Here is a 16,903-nt window from a genome sequence, read left to right as displayed (position 1 = left end):
TTTATTAGTGCTTCCCTGTCTGCTTTTCCTGTAATTATAATGCACTGTTATTCCAGGAACCACAATTGTGAACTAGTAGTTCAGGAGATGGCTTTGATTTTAGAAAGACGAGGACAGGAAAGGTGTCAGACGCGTATTGTTGATCTGCATGTAGGTTCAAACTCCTTTTCCTTTTATTTCAGTCAGAAAACATCTTTACATTTCAGAGGAGCATATTAATGGCCATAATTTGCATCACAGATTTTATTTTTTTTTTAGTATTTAAAACAAACCCTGGAACAGTTAGATTGAGCTAACACAGGTTTCAAAATAAACAAATAATAAAACCTTTGCTCCTTCAGTATCGGGTTTCAATTGAAATAAATGTTAACAGTGAAGTTCAATAACTCTTAGGCAAGAGGATGTTGGGACAGCCCTAACTATAACTTAGAAGCAGGAAAATGCTACAGCAGATGACCAGTTTGTGTGATGGTAATGCATAAACTCTGTGGTGGTGGTTACGCTTTCTGGACCCAGAATTACGTAATTCCAGAAACAAGATTTATGCTGCAGGTCTTCTAGCTCAGTTTCACAGCAGAATGTGATATATTAAAACCCTGCTTAATTTTTGACATTCTGATGGGCTTCTTGTAGGTCACACTTCCTGCAAATCTCATCTTTAAATTTGCAAATGTAATTAGTAAGGTAGGTTTCTTGATACGTTTGCAGAAACGCTGATTTCACGTAGTTAAGTGTGGTCAAACTTGTGCTTTCTCATTGTATCTTTATCTTACTGCCTTTATCAGGTACTCATTAATGAGTGAAGGATCAAAAGGTGGGACGGTGGCCAAGAAGCAATGGAGAATAAAAGTTTAGAAGGTTCCCCATCAGACCTAAAGTTAGTGGCTCACCCAAGAGCAAAGAGTAAAGTGTGGAAGTACTTCGGGTTTGATACCAATGCAGAAGGATGCATATTGCAGTGGAAGAAGATCTACTGTCGTATTTGCATGGCACAGATTGCCTATTCAGGAAACACATCCAACCTTTCCTACCACCTTGAGAAAAATCACCCTGACGAATTCTGTGAATTTGTGAAAAGTAACACTGAGCAAATGAGGGAAGCCTTTGCCACCGCATTTTCAAAAATCAAGCCGGAGTCGTCGCAGCAGGTCATTCAAGATAGCCTTATCATGAAGACCTACCAGAACTACGAAAACAAAAAGCATCAGGAACTGACATCTGCAGTCATCACCCTAATTTGCGAGGGCATGTATCCGGCCTCTATTGTTGATGAACCCACCTTCAAGGCCCTCTTGAGAACGGCGGACCCCAGGTATGAACTTCCTAGTCGAAAGTACTTCTGCACAAAAGCTATTCCTGAAAAGTACAATGCCATTAGAGAAATTGTGCTGAAAGAGCTCACCGAGGTTCTGTGGTGCGGCATATCCACGGACATGTGGAGGAGCGAAAACCAGAACAGGTCGTACGTAACCGTCGCGGTTCACTTTCTCAGCAGCAGTCCTGCCAACTGCCTGGCGGTGAATTCGCGGTGTTTAAAAACGTTTGAAGTACCGGAGGACAATACTGCTGAGACTATTACGCGAGTCCTTTATGAAACGTTCATTGAATGGGGGATCAATACAAAAGTCTTTGGTGCTACAACAGATTACAGTAAAGACATTGTGAAAGCTTGCTCTCTCCTAGATATTCCCGTACAGATGCCTTGTTTGGGGCACACTTTTAACGCAGGAATACAACAAGCTTTTCAGCTCCCCAAACTCTGCAGCCTTCTTGCCAGGTGCCGCAAACTGGTGGAATATTTTCAGCAGTCTACGGTCGCGATGTACATGCTGAGCGAGAAGCAGAAGCAGCAGAACATTCTCCACTGCATGCTGGTAAGCGACCGTGTTTCCTGGTGGGGAAGCACGCTGGCTATGCTGCAGCGCCTCAAGGAGCAGCAGTTTGTCATCGCGGCTGTTCTCGTGGAGGACAGCAACAACCACCACCTCATGCTGGAAGCCAGCGAGTGGAATACAATCGAAGGGCTGGTGGAGCTGCTGCAGCCTTTCAAGCAGGTTGCAGAGATGATGTCTGCTTCAAAGTACCCCACGATAAGTATGGTGAAGCCACTTCTCCACATGCTTCTGAATACTACCCTGAACATCAAAGAGAACGATTTGAAAGAAATCAGCATGGCAAAGGAGGTGATTGCTAAAGAGCTGTCAACCACCTACCAGCACACGCCTGAGATAGACATGTTTCTCAACGTTGCAACTTTCCTGGATCCCCGCTACAAAAAACTGCCTTTTCTTTCAGCCTTTGAGCGGCAGCAGGTTGAAAACAGAGTAGTGGAAGAAGCAAAAAGCCTGCTGGAGAAAGTAAAAGAAAATACCTTTAGGACTGAAGAAAAATTCTTCACTGTTTCAGAAGAGCCCCCTGTGAAAAAAATCATCATCTCCTCCACTCCTCCTCCCACCAGCGTCATCAACAACATGCTCGCAGAGATCTTTTGCCAGACGGGAGGCGTGGAAGACCAGGAGGAATGGCACGCTCAGATCGTTGAGGAGTTGAGCAACTTCAAGTCACAAAAGGTCCTCGGTTTAAACGAAGACCCGCTGAAGTGGTGGTCTGACAGACTCGCGCTGTTTCCAGTTTTACCAAAGGTTCTTCAAAAATACTGGTGTATTCTGGCCACGAGGGTCTTCCCTGAACGCCTTTTTGGTTCTTCTGCTAATGTTGTAAGTGCAAAGAGAAACCGGTTAGCCCCAGCTCACGTGGATGAGCAGATCTTTTTGTATGAAAACAGTCGGAATGGGTCTGAGGCAGAACCGGAGGATGAAGATGAAGGAGAGTGGGGTTTGGAACAGGAACAGATTTTTAATTTAAATGACTCGGTAAATGTAAACAACAATTTCTTTAATATCCGAGACAGTGGGTTTGTTTAACAGAACTGCTGCGGTACATTTAATAACAAAAAAAAAAAGGTATTTGTCTTAAGTTACCAAAAATACTTCTGTTTTATGCTATGAATGCTGTAAATATGGAACAGTTGTAACAAACTTGATTTAGCTTCCATTGTCTATGTTTTTCCCACTGTCTTAAAACATGAATGACTTGTGATTAAACAGCACTGAAATGAATGAGGAAATAAATTCTACAAAGACCGTGATTTCTGACTGTGGCCCAGATTTCAGAAAGCACTTACCCATGTGCTTCCTTTCCACTTGCTTCAGTGGGAGACAAACACATGCTTATGTGCTTTCTATCATAAAAAATATTTTCCTGAATTAGGACCCAAAGCAAGGGAGTTTTTAAGATTCATGCCTCCATTTGTAAATCCTGTGTGACTCAGGATGTTAGCTTTAAATTTTGGATTTTAAAACAATTTTTTTAAAATCCATAAATCTGAGCAGCGAAGATTTTTAGAGTGTAATGATTTTATGGAATGAAAAAAGATCTTGAGCCTGATTTTCTTTTTCACTACCTCATGTCTTAGGCCTGGTCTATGCTAGAAAAGTTCAGCTGGTATAATTCTGTCGATTAGGGGACTGATGTGTTATTATTTTAACTGATACTCTGCTGGCATAGGCTGTAGTGTGGATGCACTTACACCGGGTTAAGTTATTTTCCTTTCCAGTGTGGTGTAAATGGTATAAACACTTCTGAACTGGTATTGTTGTGTCCACATTAGTCCGGTTTTACCATTTAACTGCAGCAGCTAAATGGCAACCCCTTTTCTCTGTCTTTTTTTTTTTTTTTTTTCCCTTTTTCTGGTGTCTAGGCAAGCCCTGATTGTAGTCTCTTGTGCTTTTACAAAGTGGTAACGAAGCGCGCGGGGTCGGGGTGGCGTTGTGTTACCTTCGTTTGGTGCGAAGCAGGGAAGTCATCAGGCCCCTCGACGCTGGAGGGAGGGAGGGAAGGAAGGAGAGGGCGGTGAGACGTGTGTACGGGCCGCGGGTCTAACAAGTCTGTCTATGTTATAAAACCCTTAACCTCTTAATTTAAACGGGGACTTTGTCCAGGGTAGCTAGAAAATTCTGTTGGCAAGAAAAGCAAAACAAAAAGCTTTAATGTGTAAATATATTTAAAAGAAGGGGACCCCTCCATTTCCCCACATGTATTTAGTGTGTCTTTAAGATTGTTTCTTATTATGTTAGCACTTAAAAACTTTTTTTTTTTTTCCTCCTGTCTCTTTTTCATTCAGTTTGTAGAGTGGACTTTAGTCTGGTCCAGTCTAATGTTTGAGTACTGTTCTCGTTTAGTTGTTGTGTATTGTAATTGTTCCCTTTGTGTCTCTACGCCTAAGTGTTTTAAGCCCTTTTTTAGAACTTGGCAAACAAGAAAAAAAGAAAGAAAATGAACCCCAAGCCCCCCATCTCTTATGAAATACTGCAGGTCATAAACAAGATTAGAGCTCACGCTTGGCACGGAGTGGGATGGCAGCCAGCATTTTTCCCTGAGGTGCGGAGGAGGACTCTTGGCATTGTCCAGTTACAGTCAAGGTTCACTTGTAGTTTTATTTTTGTTACTGGTGTCTCGCTCCCCTCCCCCCGGCTTTAGTCTACAACTATGTTGAGCTCAACCTTTCTGGAGAGAGGCCTGTTGGAGACTGTCTGTTACTGTTCTGGAGGAAGAAAGTTTATTTTTTTTTTTTTTTTTCATCACGGTGGTACCCACGGATGTTTGGTTGTAGAAAGGGCCCAGCCAGGAGGAACATACAAAAATGAGAATTGTGGTGGAATTGAATCTATTGCCAAACTGCTTGTTTATGTTTTGGTTTAATAGTTTTTGCAAGTTTGAGACCTCTGTGTTTTTTGTAGGTGGCGGGAAGGGGCGGGTGGGTGGGGAGGAAGGACAGAGGTTAGAGTAAAGGAGTAAATAGCAGCACACTAACTGGCAAGTTTAAACCCAGGGAAAAAATGCATTTAACAGGTGGTGTGGCACGTGTTTGGCTGTCAGCAAGCCCGGGTTTTCACTCTCCAGCTCCCTGAAAATTAATTTGCACTTGTAAAAAGTACACGCACAGCGCATCCCCTTGAATGTTGCTACTCCAGGGTGCGAAACACGGGCTTGGCCTAAACTCCCGCAGGTACGTAGGTTACCTGTGAGGGTAGCAAAGTCAAATAGTGGCAGGGAGCGAGATACGGCAGGTCCCTGTTGGATGTTACCTGAGCTCCCGTGACACCCCTGTCTTGGTTTTTTCATCCCTTGAGTGCCAGCTGGTGTCAGTCCCATCTGCTTGCACCACCTTCCCCTGCTGCCACCGCTCGAGGAGCTGCAGAGATACCAGTGCCAGGTGTGCGGGTCCTCTCTTGAGCATCAGTTCAAAGCCGTGCCCTCGCAACCGAGGCAGAGCCCGGAGCGCCGCTCCCCCGCGTCGGCCCTTCAGCCTTCCCCTCTTGGCAGCACCCATCTCCCCTATCCATCTTCGTCCTTTTAGGGCTAAACGTACGCCGTGACGCTCACAAGCAGTTTTACTGAAATCGGTGCCACGCACTACTCTCTTCCTTCCAGCTTCTTTTTATTTTTTGGTATCCAAAATCAAACTGTAGTCGGTTCAATTGATGTGTCTCGGTGTTCTTTTAAAAAAAAAAAAAAAAAAAAAAAAAAAAGAGGAGAAGAAAAAGAAAAACCCCCCACAAAGCCATTGTTAGTCCTACCCGTTGTCTGTGAGATTTTTATTTAATGTCCTATAAGCCTGGAATATTGTTAAATAAACCAGAAAAATAAGTTAGTTACTAGATTATTTGTCTGATGTGTGTTCATATCTGCAGCACTTTATGACTTTGAACTCTTCTGCTACAAGGGGAGGTTATATTCTAAGGTTTTGAAGCTATGCATTTATTTTCCTTTTGATCCTGTAAGTTATTTAAAAAAAAATGCTGTACAAATCTTTTGGATTAAAAAAAAAATGAAGATGAAAAATGTCAGAAGTTTATAGACGGTTTCTCTCTTGCTTAAATACGTGTGGTGTTTTTCATTTAACGACATAATTTTCTGTTGTTTAGTTGGGTGGAGAACCAAAGTTGCAGAGCTGTTTTAAATATTGCTACAACGTGAATTAAACTGTGGTGATATTGCCAAGGGTGGGCCCAGAACACGTTTCCAAATTACGCTATTAAATCAGATTTATGTTCGTGTTTCTTGACAGCTAATTTGAATCCACAGTCTAATGTTTCCCTTTCTCTTCGGTACAGCTGAGACATCTTTTTGGAGGGGCAGTAGAGGAACTTCAGCTTTTGAGTGCTTTCATGCTGGAAAAGGGAATTTTTAAAGAGGCTCTCAAAGTACATACTTCATGTCAAAAGAAGAATTGCCTTTTGCCACCAGCTAACTGTTTCCAATTCAGGATTAAAATACCGGGGGCTAGACGAGGTTTCTAAGGGTTAACATCATAAGTAAAGGGAGTTTTGTGTGACTGACCAACCTCTGCAAGCATTTCACCGCTCTCTGCCGGCAGGGATTACTGTGAAGAAAAAAGGAAAACGCTGAACCAAACTCGAGTTGAAAAGGTGAATTTTTCCAGCAAACCATGTCTGAGGTGCCTCGGTTTAAATGAAGGGAATAAAGTTCTGGATTATTTGTGGAAAGGGCGTATTATTTTAAGTTTCTATCACAGCAGTGTATTAGATTAATTTGGAGGGTTTTCTTTAATGAATGTCATGGTGGTCCAATTAGCTTTACCGCAGTATTTTTATGCAGGCAGGAATATTAAAAGCAAAAGAAACGCTGATTAGTTATCTGTAATATTTTATAGGACTTCTGAAAACTTGAAAGTGACATGTAGTTCATGCTTCTGTCCTTTCTGTGTGATAGCTTAAAAAGAAGGGGCTGCCCGAGGACGTCGTTTCTGAAGGAAGGGGACGCGTGCGGATTTGAACACAGAAGTAGTGTATTTCACATATTCCCTGACAACTGGGTAAAGGAAACTTTATGCTGGAGAAACTGCGTTTTAGTCTCTGCACGCTGTACTCATTTTGGTGGCCTTCATTTCCAAGTGTCCTTCTCGGAGGATGATGTCTTTCTGAAGGTCTTGGTGATGCCAGTTCTGGTGGTACAACGCTATCTAGTCTAGGCTGTCTTTTTGGCTATGCTGAGAAGACCGTCTTGCTTTGGCTCCTAGTTTTGTTTATGTTTTGTGGCTTTTTTTTTTTTTTTTGTCTCTGAATGACTAGTCTTCTGCCAAATTCAAGACATACTTTAGTTTTAGGGGATGTAGGCAAATTACAGAAATTGTTTTTTCCTTTTTAATAACATTATTATTTGGTGCTGGAGAGAGAATTTAAAGATACAGTGTAATTTTACGTCTGCCTTAAAAGCACATCAGTAAAGCATGTCTAATGACTTGATGGTACTTAAACTGGAATTGCAAAACATCCCTGCAGTTGCTGTGTAATGCTGTCATTTTTACAAACAAAAGCATTTCCTTTAGGTTGAACAATAAAAAGCAATTAAATAGATTTTTACTGCTTCTACAGTCATTTTCAGTGCCCCTGCAGTTGGGTTAAGAAGCCACAAGGGAACTGAGTTTACTGTTAAAAAAAACCCAAAAAAACCTAACCCACCATCTTTCAGCTTACCTCGTGTTTTAAAAACTTTTTAAGCCTTAAAATCTGATTTATATCTTTTTAAAAATGCAAAGGCTGTTGCAGAAGCTGTTTTCAAATGAGAGTCCCTCAGACTCTGAAATGCTAATACTATGATTTTTGAGCATTTATATCGACATTTCCGCGCAGGGTGATATCGATTTCCCTCGCTGCCAGGAGAGAAGGCTAGCGTTCACAGAAGCGATGCTGCCGTCTGCAATGCTTTGAAGTGGTGATCTGATGTTATCTTTTTTCCCTGAGATGTGGAAAAGACTACTGCCTGTTGCACACGCGTGTGCTGGTTTCCATGCATTACAATTAATATTTCTTTCCAGTGGCTTGAATTTGCAAAATCCTACTTCATCTGTCTCAACACCGTTCTGTCCTGTCTCCTGGCTGGATGGGGCCTTGAGCAGCCTGGTCTAGCGGGAGGTGTCCCTGCCCATGGCAGGGGGCTCGGAACTGGATGGCCTTTAAGGTCCCTTCCAACCTGAACCGTCCAATGATTCCTCTCCCTGGCCCTGCCTGGGCAGAGCTCTGGTTGGGAGCAGCCAGGAGGAGGAGCCCAGCGTGTTTTTCTTCTCTTACAGAAAGATTGATCTTAGGGAACAGGTCAACTCGATTTTAAAATTAGTTTAAACTAGGTCCTTATTCCTGTCCACTGGGGCTGTGCTCGTGCCATGCTGCGAAAAGGCAGAGCCAGCTATTCCTCCCGCCAGAGCAATGCACGCTTGGAGGCATTGCTCACTTGGACCAAAATCGCCTACGTAAGGGGGAAGATGCTGGGGAATTGGGCTCAACACAGCCAGGAAAATAGCACAATAAGCAATAATAGTCCTTACTGTGCGTTGGGGTAGGAACAGGATCTGTGCTGCTCTGCTTGGTTGGGTTTTTAAGGTAAATGCCTTAAAATAATTCCAGTTTGGGCTCTAGGCTGAAGCTGTGCCTGGGAAATTTTGTGATCATTCTTCTGTGTTTAATGCTGACATAGAAAAGAGTGTTCTGTGGCATTCAAATAAAGATCTTATTTAGAGGTTAAAGCTACAGTTTGATAGATATTTGGGGGCTAACATTTATAGTGGTTTCACTGTTACAAATATCGTGGCCAGAGGTACGCGTGCATTCAGCTGTCAGACCCAGTAGGGCAGTCCTGGTTTTAAGTATACCAGAGATAGGAGGGGATACTTTGATTTGAAATAAATTCAGCAAAAAAATGTTGTCTTTATTTTAGCGCTTTTAGGGAGAAGACTAATTAAAATGCATCTGTAAACATTTGTGATAATAATTTATCTAGATATATTTGTAGAGAATTCCTCTGGTTTACTTAGTACACTGAAAATATGACTGTATTTGTCTGCAGCTGCATGTGCTTGATGTTACGTCCAACAGTGATTCCCCAAGCAACGCAGAATAGGGTTGTTTTTAAAAGGGCAATTTCTTTGATTCCATACGATTTTCTGAATATGTCATTGTCCCCAAATACATGCAGTCAGCAATGAGAAATTAATCTTTTATTTCTTCTACAGATGCTGCTTTGCTTTTATATTTTAGACATTTTGTGGCTCTGTGTAATCACCCTGTCTTTATAGACACTGCAATTGAAAGGGTGTCATTCTCTTTTTTTTCTCTTTTAACGTGCCTTTTTTTTCTCATGAGTCATCAGTGAGGTTTGCAGTGGTGGGAATTTAGAGTCATAACAACAAAGATGTCAAGTCAGCATCAGGAAAGCTCGTGCCAGAAACATCCCGTCCCATGTCATGAATGCTGTGCTCCAAGGGGAACCTTCGTCTTCTCAAACGTGGTTTTCTGATATTGTGTATGTGTGTGTGAGAGAGAGAAAAATAAAGTGCTTTTGCAAACAACGCACAGGTCTGTTTTCTGGGTGATAGTCTAGTTTGCGGTGAGTTTGTGCACTGGGATGCACTCAGGGGTTTGGCCCCAAATTTAAGTTTCTTGAGAACACAGCAGAACTTAGAAGGAATTTCATAACAAATCTGCAAAACTCAATTGCTTCGTTGATGAGAACAAATAGGAAGTGGGGCCATCTAGGAAAAATACTGCAGTTGTAACAGGCGTCTGCAATTCCTGTCTGAAATCCCCACAACATTTAAAAGTACTAAATGACTAACCCTCCTGTAATCTTGACATTTCAGAACTGTGTAAAACAAGTGCTTTGCGCGCTTCTTGGTGTTTCTGCGCTGCTGGCGGTGAGCTCTTGTCGGCTTCAAAACCCCGCGCTCCTGAATGGCCAGGGAGGAGTTTTCGGTAATAAGATAGCGGAGAAGAAGGGAAGAGCGAGCTCTCATTGTAGCCTGTCCTCTAGCATGGGAAGCCCAGGCCGAAATGGCTGTTTCTCCACGCTGTTTTGACGCAGCCCCCGTGACCTCACACAGGCCCACGTTCCTGTGCAATCCAAGAACTTGCCACTGATCCTACAACTGGCAGGTCCCAAGGGAGCGAGTGCCTTGGTGAGAAAGAGCCAGTCTTATGGATGAGTGGAGCCTTCTGTGTGTGGTATGTATCTTTTTCTTTCCCCCGAATTTTAAGCCCTGTTTTCATTTCCTACGCGAGTAGCGTGCACATTAGTGCTGGTCTTTGCCGTGATAATTGCTGTGCGGCTCTTAACGTTGGAAGTGTAAGAGGAGGAGGATGTTACCTGCCTGCTTTCAGGATGCAGTGAGATCAGGCAGGAGTTCAGCTGTGCCGTGCGTGCTTTGCTGGCTCGTTTGCACGAGCAGTAGTTGAGGAGGATCCTTGATTTACCCCACGGTGTTGCGAATGCGAGAGCGGCGTTGCTGCTAGGAGATTTCTGCGTGCCTGCTCAGAGAAATGAGCTGAGAAAAGGGCAACCTGCTGCACCTCGTATCTGGAAGTATGATGCAATCCCCAGGTGAACTTAAGCGCTCGCATGAAGTAGTTGTTTTGTAGCCCCGCAAGCAGACTAACCGCTTTGTTCGTGCCCTGCCCGCTCCACCCCACCTCCCCTTCATGACTTCGGGTGATGTTCACAAACATTTCACGGTTCTTTTTGGAGAGAGAAACTCACGGATAACGTAAGAAACTATTTCTCAGTTGTTAAGAGCATTGCATATGCTTTTTTTTGTGTGTGTGTCTTTTTTGGCAATGCATAGTAGAGCTGATGGAAGATAAAATTCTTTTTTTACCCAGAGACGGGATCCACGAGTGTCTGAAGTGGTTTGTCGTACGCAGGGACTGGTGAGCTCTTCCTGCAGCGAGGGGTTCGGCTCAGTCTGCAGCCTTGCTCTGTTGGCTGCGCTTCTAGCCTGCCTCTAGGCTGTTTAGGAAGGTTGCTGGGCTCTGCAGAGGGAAAACGGATTCCTCCGGAATGTTTTCCCTGTGTTTTCGTGTTGCTGAGGCTGCTTTCTGGTCTGCACATGCCTGAAGGAAGGGGACAGGCCAGGGCTTTTCCCCTGATCCTGCTCCTTCCCTGGGCTGGTCGACCTCCGTGGGAAGAGGATTGTGCAGACGGTAACAACCACGGGGCCATCAGTTTGCAAACACCAAGGCTACCCAATGGTGAATTCATTTTATATTTATTTTTAGGCTATGATTAAAACGATGCAAGATGTGGCCTAAAAAGGAGCCTTCAGACCCTCTGCACTAACTCCTCGAGTTAGGTGTCCAAATACAGGTTGAGGGGTCTAATCCCTAAAAGCCATACATTTTGCATCCTCTGCCTTTAGAACCACTAGAACTGCCGGCATCACAAGTGTATCTCTTTAAGTATCTTGTAAAGAATGGTATTTTGAGGTGGGCTGTGTGTGCGATGCTTTTTTAAATGCAAAACCACAAGTTTTCATTTTCCATGTATCCATTTTGTGTTCAGTTGTGCTTCAAAGGTTCGTATCCATAGGATCATTCCATCTAACGTGAGCTGTTCAAACACCTGAGGTCCCGAATGTAGGTGAGCTTCAGAAGTAAGAGAAATCTTCTCCCCCACAACTCATAAGCTGGAAGTCTTTATTTTTCTGGCATTGAGGGAGGCAATTGTAACTGTGTTTTACCAAAACATGGGAGAATGTGAAATGTAAATAATTACAATATTTTAGGTAAAATTCTGAGAGAAAAAGGCTTAAGTGTAAGCACCCCATTTTCTGCCCTGTTACCTGCATTGTAGCAATATGGAACCGCGCCTGTGGTATTTCAGCGAGCATACAAGCGAAAGAACAGCCTTTTATTTAGTCATTATCCTGCTTGCGAGGATGTTTCATTTAGATGATTTAGACTTAACAAGTGTAAAATCAACAGTTTCAGCAGATGCGAACGAGCATTTCCATTGCTTGGTCCTTCCTTCCTTGATAAACAGGAACTTTTGCTCCTTGTTAATACAGAGCAAAGGAAAGGCGGCAAATGGGGGTTCCGATATTACAGGTGGAAGTTTGAGCGTTGGCTTAGTGCTCGCGCAGCTGAAGCACCAATGGGTTTCAGAGCCAGGCGACGGATTGTGTTTGTGCCAGTTGGGCATTTGAGTCTAAAGATGGGCAGATGGTATCTTGCAAAGGATTCCTGGCATTTGCTTTCAGGTCAGCACTAGGTGATAAAGGTGATCCTTCACCCCGAGCATTAGCTGGTTGTGCAGTTAGGAACTTCTGCAGTCACTCAGTGTCTCTGCTTTTTTGGGGGCTGTTCGGAGTAGGATCTGCTCATTTAGGTGATGGAGCAAACTCTGTGAGCATGAGAGATGCTGCGGCTCAAGAAAATGAGCTATAAAATGTAATTGTTCCTTTACATCTTAAAAAAGAGTTGTTTAACCAAATTCCACTTCAGTCACGCTTCAGTTGAAGGCACCGGAGGTTGTAGAAATGCAGCTGAGGAATGCAAAGCTTTACTGCCGGGGCAGTTGGGTGGGTGGAGGTCTTCAGTCACGCAGGACGTCGTGTGTGACTCCACCATCGGGCTGCCTGCGTGGGACAAGTTGCACAACCAGGAACGTTACTTGGCTCAGATGTGAGCACTGAAGCAGCCTCATAAAGTTTTGCAAGGCTGGAGGAAGTAGCCACGGACGCTGTGATGTTATTTTTAGAGATATTTTTGTAGTAGAGTCGTAACATGTCAGTTTGCTTAGACCATGCAGATGCTGTCCCAGCACGAATAGGTAAATGGTTTACCTGGGGCTCCAGCGCTCCGTGCTGGAGTAGTATTGAAGTTACATGGGCACTGATGTGTAATTCTTGATTGAATTTGGTTATGGTAAAGCTTTTAGTATATTGAAAAAATAGAATCTTATGAAATATTTGGCTGTCTCTGTCACTAAGATTATGTGTTTTTTGTCTTGCCTGCAGACAGGACAAGATTCAAGATTTGGACAGTTATAGAGCAGAGATGTCTAAATTATATATACACACCCCCCTTTCCCCCCTCCGTGTCTTCAGAAACCGTTGCCTGTCAGCTTCAAGCTTGCCATCCTTGCAGTTTCTAAATTACAGATGTCATTACAGACACAGTGATTTTGGGTTTGTGGCTTTATTATAGCATATGAATTATTGCATTAATGCTGCAGATGTGGTGGAATATAGCAAGTTTTAAATGGGGTTAGCACCAGCAAGGAAAAAAAATATTTGACAGTTACTATTTCTAAAGCAAATAACCAAAAAAAGCAGTGATATTTCGCTTAATGTCAGGATTCCTTTTAACAAAAAAGAAAGTGCCATAGTTTTGTAATAAAATCAGGATGTTTCCTTTCCTTTCCCCATATTTGTGCTCTGCTAGGAGAGGTTTGGTGCTTCACGCAAAATTTGTTGGGCAAGAAAACTACATCCCCCATCCTCCCCAAAACAAAACACCCTCTGAGTTGTGTAAGGCTGAGTAGGAGCGCTTCACTCTGACACGCTTCTGCTTTTTGTAGTGGGACCGCTTTGTGCCAGAGTATGCTTTCTGAGACACGGACGTTTTACTGTCTGAGGGAATGTCTAACCATGATTGTTAACATTGCTCAATATTTTCAATGAGCCTGGAGAAAAAGAAAAAAAAAAAAAGGGAAAGTTGGAGCTAAAAAGTGTACTGAACTTGTTTCTGAAGGAGGACCTTGAGGAAACAGTTAAAGCCTTTTTTTTTTTTTTTTTTTATTGACACGCTGGTAGCGTGGTGATAGAACTAAACACCCTCTGACTCTGAGGAAATGCTCGTCTCCTATAAGCCGAGTTACCTGTGACGTTAGCTTCACCGGCGTGAGAAAACAAAGTCACACCAGATGAAAGCAAGGCTCGATCACCCCCTGACCTCGCATCTCCAGCCAGCATTTCTCACATGCACAAACCAGGGATTGAAGTTAATGAGCCTTACGAGCATTCAATGAATTTGGGATTAAGTTTTTAATCTGCTATGGTGTGTCTAAATCGAACGCTGTGGGCGAGGGTTTGATTGCCGCCTCTGGCTGCCCGGGCGCAGTGTGCCACAGCGGGAGGCAGACCACGCTCTGTGTTAGCAATTTGTACCAAAACAACTGATATTGGGGCCCGTACGTCAAACGTTTTACAAAGTCAAGCCAGAAGATGCTCTCTGCTTTAAGCAGGTTATTTTTAAAACTGAAACTGATAGTTCTTATAACAGTATTTTGACAAACATGTCAATCTATCCTGGCTAAGGAAATCATGGATGGGTTGGCAACAGACCTCATTCTTTAAAAAAAGTTCAGTGGTACCATTGCAAACAGCTTATAACGGATACAACAATTTACATATTACACAGAATGAAAGTGACTTTCTAAATATAAATTCAACATAACTGGCACTACATTTTTTGCAGTCCAGGACTGACACAGTGAAGAGATGAGTTTGTAATTTTTTTACTGAATGTATCACGTTGAACAGAGTGCCTGCAGAGCTGTAAGTGCTGCCTTTTTGGCAATTGGTTATAACCTGGATAACTGGAAATGAAACTTTTGTGCTATGAAATGCCTCTTATAGCAGGTATACAAGGGCTTCTTGGACATAGTTTTCCAAAATAACATCCTGTTAATGAATAAGGGCATCCAGTGTGAATACAGATATCATCTAATCTGCCTGTTGGGAGTGCTTTCATGCTAATTAATGCCACCACCTATACGCCAGTCTTACTTGTGCATTCATAGCCGGAGTCACTGCATTGCACAGCGTACGATTTTAACATTTAATAGTCTGCTGAAAATTAGTAGGAAAAAGGTCAAGAAATGCAAAATCCATGTTCCCTCAATGATGCTGTACTCCCTAATTATATAGTACAGATATTTAAAGAGCAAGTAACTTGAGTCAGAAGCAAGTTTCGGGAGCTGCAGACGCTGCCAGCAGTAGTGCCTGGTAAGCGCTAGCGGAGTTCTTTGCACTGGGTTGTAGGCAAGTAACTTTATTCCTCCTGTAGTTTCTCCTGGGTTCATTTTTGCAGATGATGTTTTGAAGTCATTATATGTAATCATGCAGCACTGCAGGCAGGAAAGGGACATTTGAAGTCACAGGGAAGTGGGTGTAAAACAACAGAGTAGGTGGGCAACGTTGTAGCCTGGATTTCAGCTTGAGCATGGCCACTAGGGTTATACTGCAGTGGCATATGGTCTCACTTGTTTAACCACTAATTTAATGACCTTTATTGGGATTTTTGCTATTAAGTGTAGCATATCTTCTACCCTTCTCTTCCACCTTCATTTTTAAAGTGATTAAAAAAAAAATCATATTTTCTCAACATTTACTTAATAAAACCAGTCATAAAATGTTCTAGTGAGGCACAGGTGAAACCCACGAATTTTTTCCAGTCTTCTATTCCAATTTTCAAAGAATTCTTTTTCTTCCTTGAAAGCAAAGCATATGCATACCCACATATGGATACAGAAAATCACTGTAATTCAGCGAAGAGGTCCAGTTTATTCAGTTCAAATTCTTCCAAGCTGCTACTGTCTGCTGTTAAGGACAAAGTTGTCTTTACAAGTGCGGTCCCTCTGACAGCTGGTGTGTGGTTTCGCTGAGGGCCGTGGCGATGGGGACCGAGGCTGGGAACCACAGGAGCCACCGTGGTGGCTCAGCGGGCAGCATGTGGCCGACGTGGCCATTCTGCCAGCAGCATCTCTGCAGGCATGATCTGTTGCTTGCAAATGCATGGGGGTCTGTGTCAGATGCAGGCTGTGCAGCGTGCTCCTCTGGCTTGGCCGGTGGTGGGTTTGGAGGGGGAGATGCCGAGACCTCTTCTTCCTGCTGGTCCCTGGTGCGTACAACAGCGAAAGGACTGGGGAAGCGCAGGGCTGGCAAAAATCCCTGAGAAACGTCACTGCCGTGGCAGGCATGTAGGTGGTGTGTGATCCTGGTGAGTTGTTCTGGGTGTCCCTCTTCATATTGCCATCGCTCCTGTCTTCCTCGGGTTTGACTGTAACTACTGCTTTTTCACCCGAACACTTGTCTTCCCCAGGCTAAACCTGCATGGAGCTGGCTTTGCCGGTGTACTGCTGTCTGGGCAAAGCGCTCTCTTATAAAGGTACAACACACGTTAGCAGGGCAACGCTTGCAGAAGAACAGCTTAATTCATAAAACAATGTTTTTCTGTTTCCCCAGGTGAAGTGGGGAATGCCAGTAACCGTGTCTGGAGCAGAGTGTGGGCTTTTGCTGCTACAGCAGCGCTGGTCACAGACTGCATCCGGACATGGACGCGTTAGCAGATGGCCTTGGGAGGGAGGTGGTACTGTGGCCAAAATGAAGGTGCTGTAACCTTCAGCACTGTTGGATTTTCTGTATGGAAAGTTGCAAAGCTTCAAATGCAATAAAATAAAATACATGCTGATGTAAGGACTCTAGCAGCTGCTGGTACAGCTTGCAGAGACGGGAGGAGCTCGCTTTGCTCTCCTTTTACCTTCTCTATCACCCTGATTTTTTCTGAGAGAGGTCCTAACTGGTGGCAAAGCCCTGCTGGAGGACTGAGTGTGAGTGGGCTGTTCATACCGCGTGTTACGGGGGGCTGATGGAGCTGTAAGGCTGGAGTCTGCAATAGCAACTGCATTTTAGGGTCACATCTTTCAGATTACCAAGAAGTCAGCGCACAGCATAAGGTGTGTATTTGAAATGCAGGCCTTGCGTGTTCGTGGAAAAAGCCCTGGAGAGAGAAATATTGGAAACAGCAGAGAGCTGCCGAACAAGCCAGTGCAAGCTCTTAGGCTTTTATTCCTCAAGCTCTTTTTTTCCCGCCCTTGATATGTTTAAATTGCTAAATTCCTTTATGCGTCTCAAAAAAAACTTCATTCAAATTACTTTAATTATTTATCATCAAACAGAAATTAAAAGTAGGTGTAACTTTTTGCTGTTTAATGTGAGGTGTAGTATGAGGGCTGTAGATAGGTAACTGCTGTCCATCAGCGTGGCAAG

General features: G+C 43.5%; 2 protein-coding genes across 11 annotated transcripts in view; both read left to right on the top strand.

Moving 5' to 3' along the window:
• ZBED1 (zinc finger BED-type containing 1) overlaps positions 1-9,408 on the top strand; it is a 59,106-nt gene extending 49,698 nt beyond the window's left edge. For 7 of the 8 annotated variants that reach the window (XM_063340831.1, XM_063340811.1, XM_063340821.1 and 4 more), the window contains one exon: positions 786-9,408. In XM_063340831.1, the coding sequence (XP_063196901.1) occupies positions 837-2,924 (2,088 nt within the window). In that variant the 5' untranslated portion in view covers positions 786-836 and the 3' untranslated portion in view covers positions 2,925-9,408. The remainder of the gene's footprint in view (positions 1-785) is intronic. The other variant, XM_063340802.1, reaches the window with a different exon arrangement.
• The window catches only part of DHRSX (dehydrogenase/reductase X-linked), a 168,270-nt gene that overhangs the window by 7,326 nt on the left and 144,041 nt on the right, over positions 1-16,903 (top strand). The gene's annotated exons all lie outside the window — the stretch shown is intronic.

The sequence above is a fragment of the Chroicocephalus ridibundus genome, chromosome 1 (genome assembly GCF_963924245.1).
Source record: "Chroicocephalus ridibundus chromosome 1, bChrRid1.1, whole genome shotgun sequence".
NCBI lineage: Eukaryota > Metazoa > Chordata > Aves > Charadriiformes > Laridae > Chroicocephalus > Chroicocephalus ridibundus.
The sequence above is the reverse complement of the archived record's forward strand: the minus strand, read 5'-3'. Positions and strand labels throughout refer to the sequence as shown.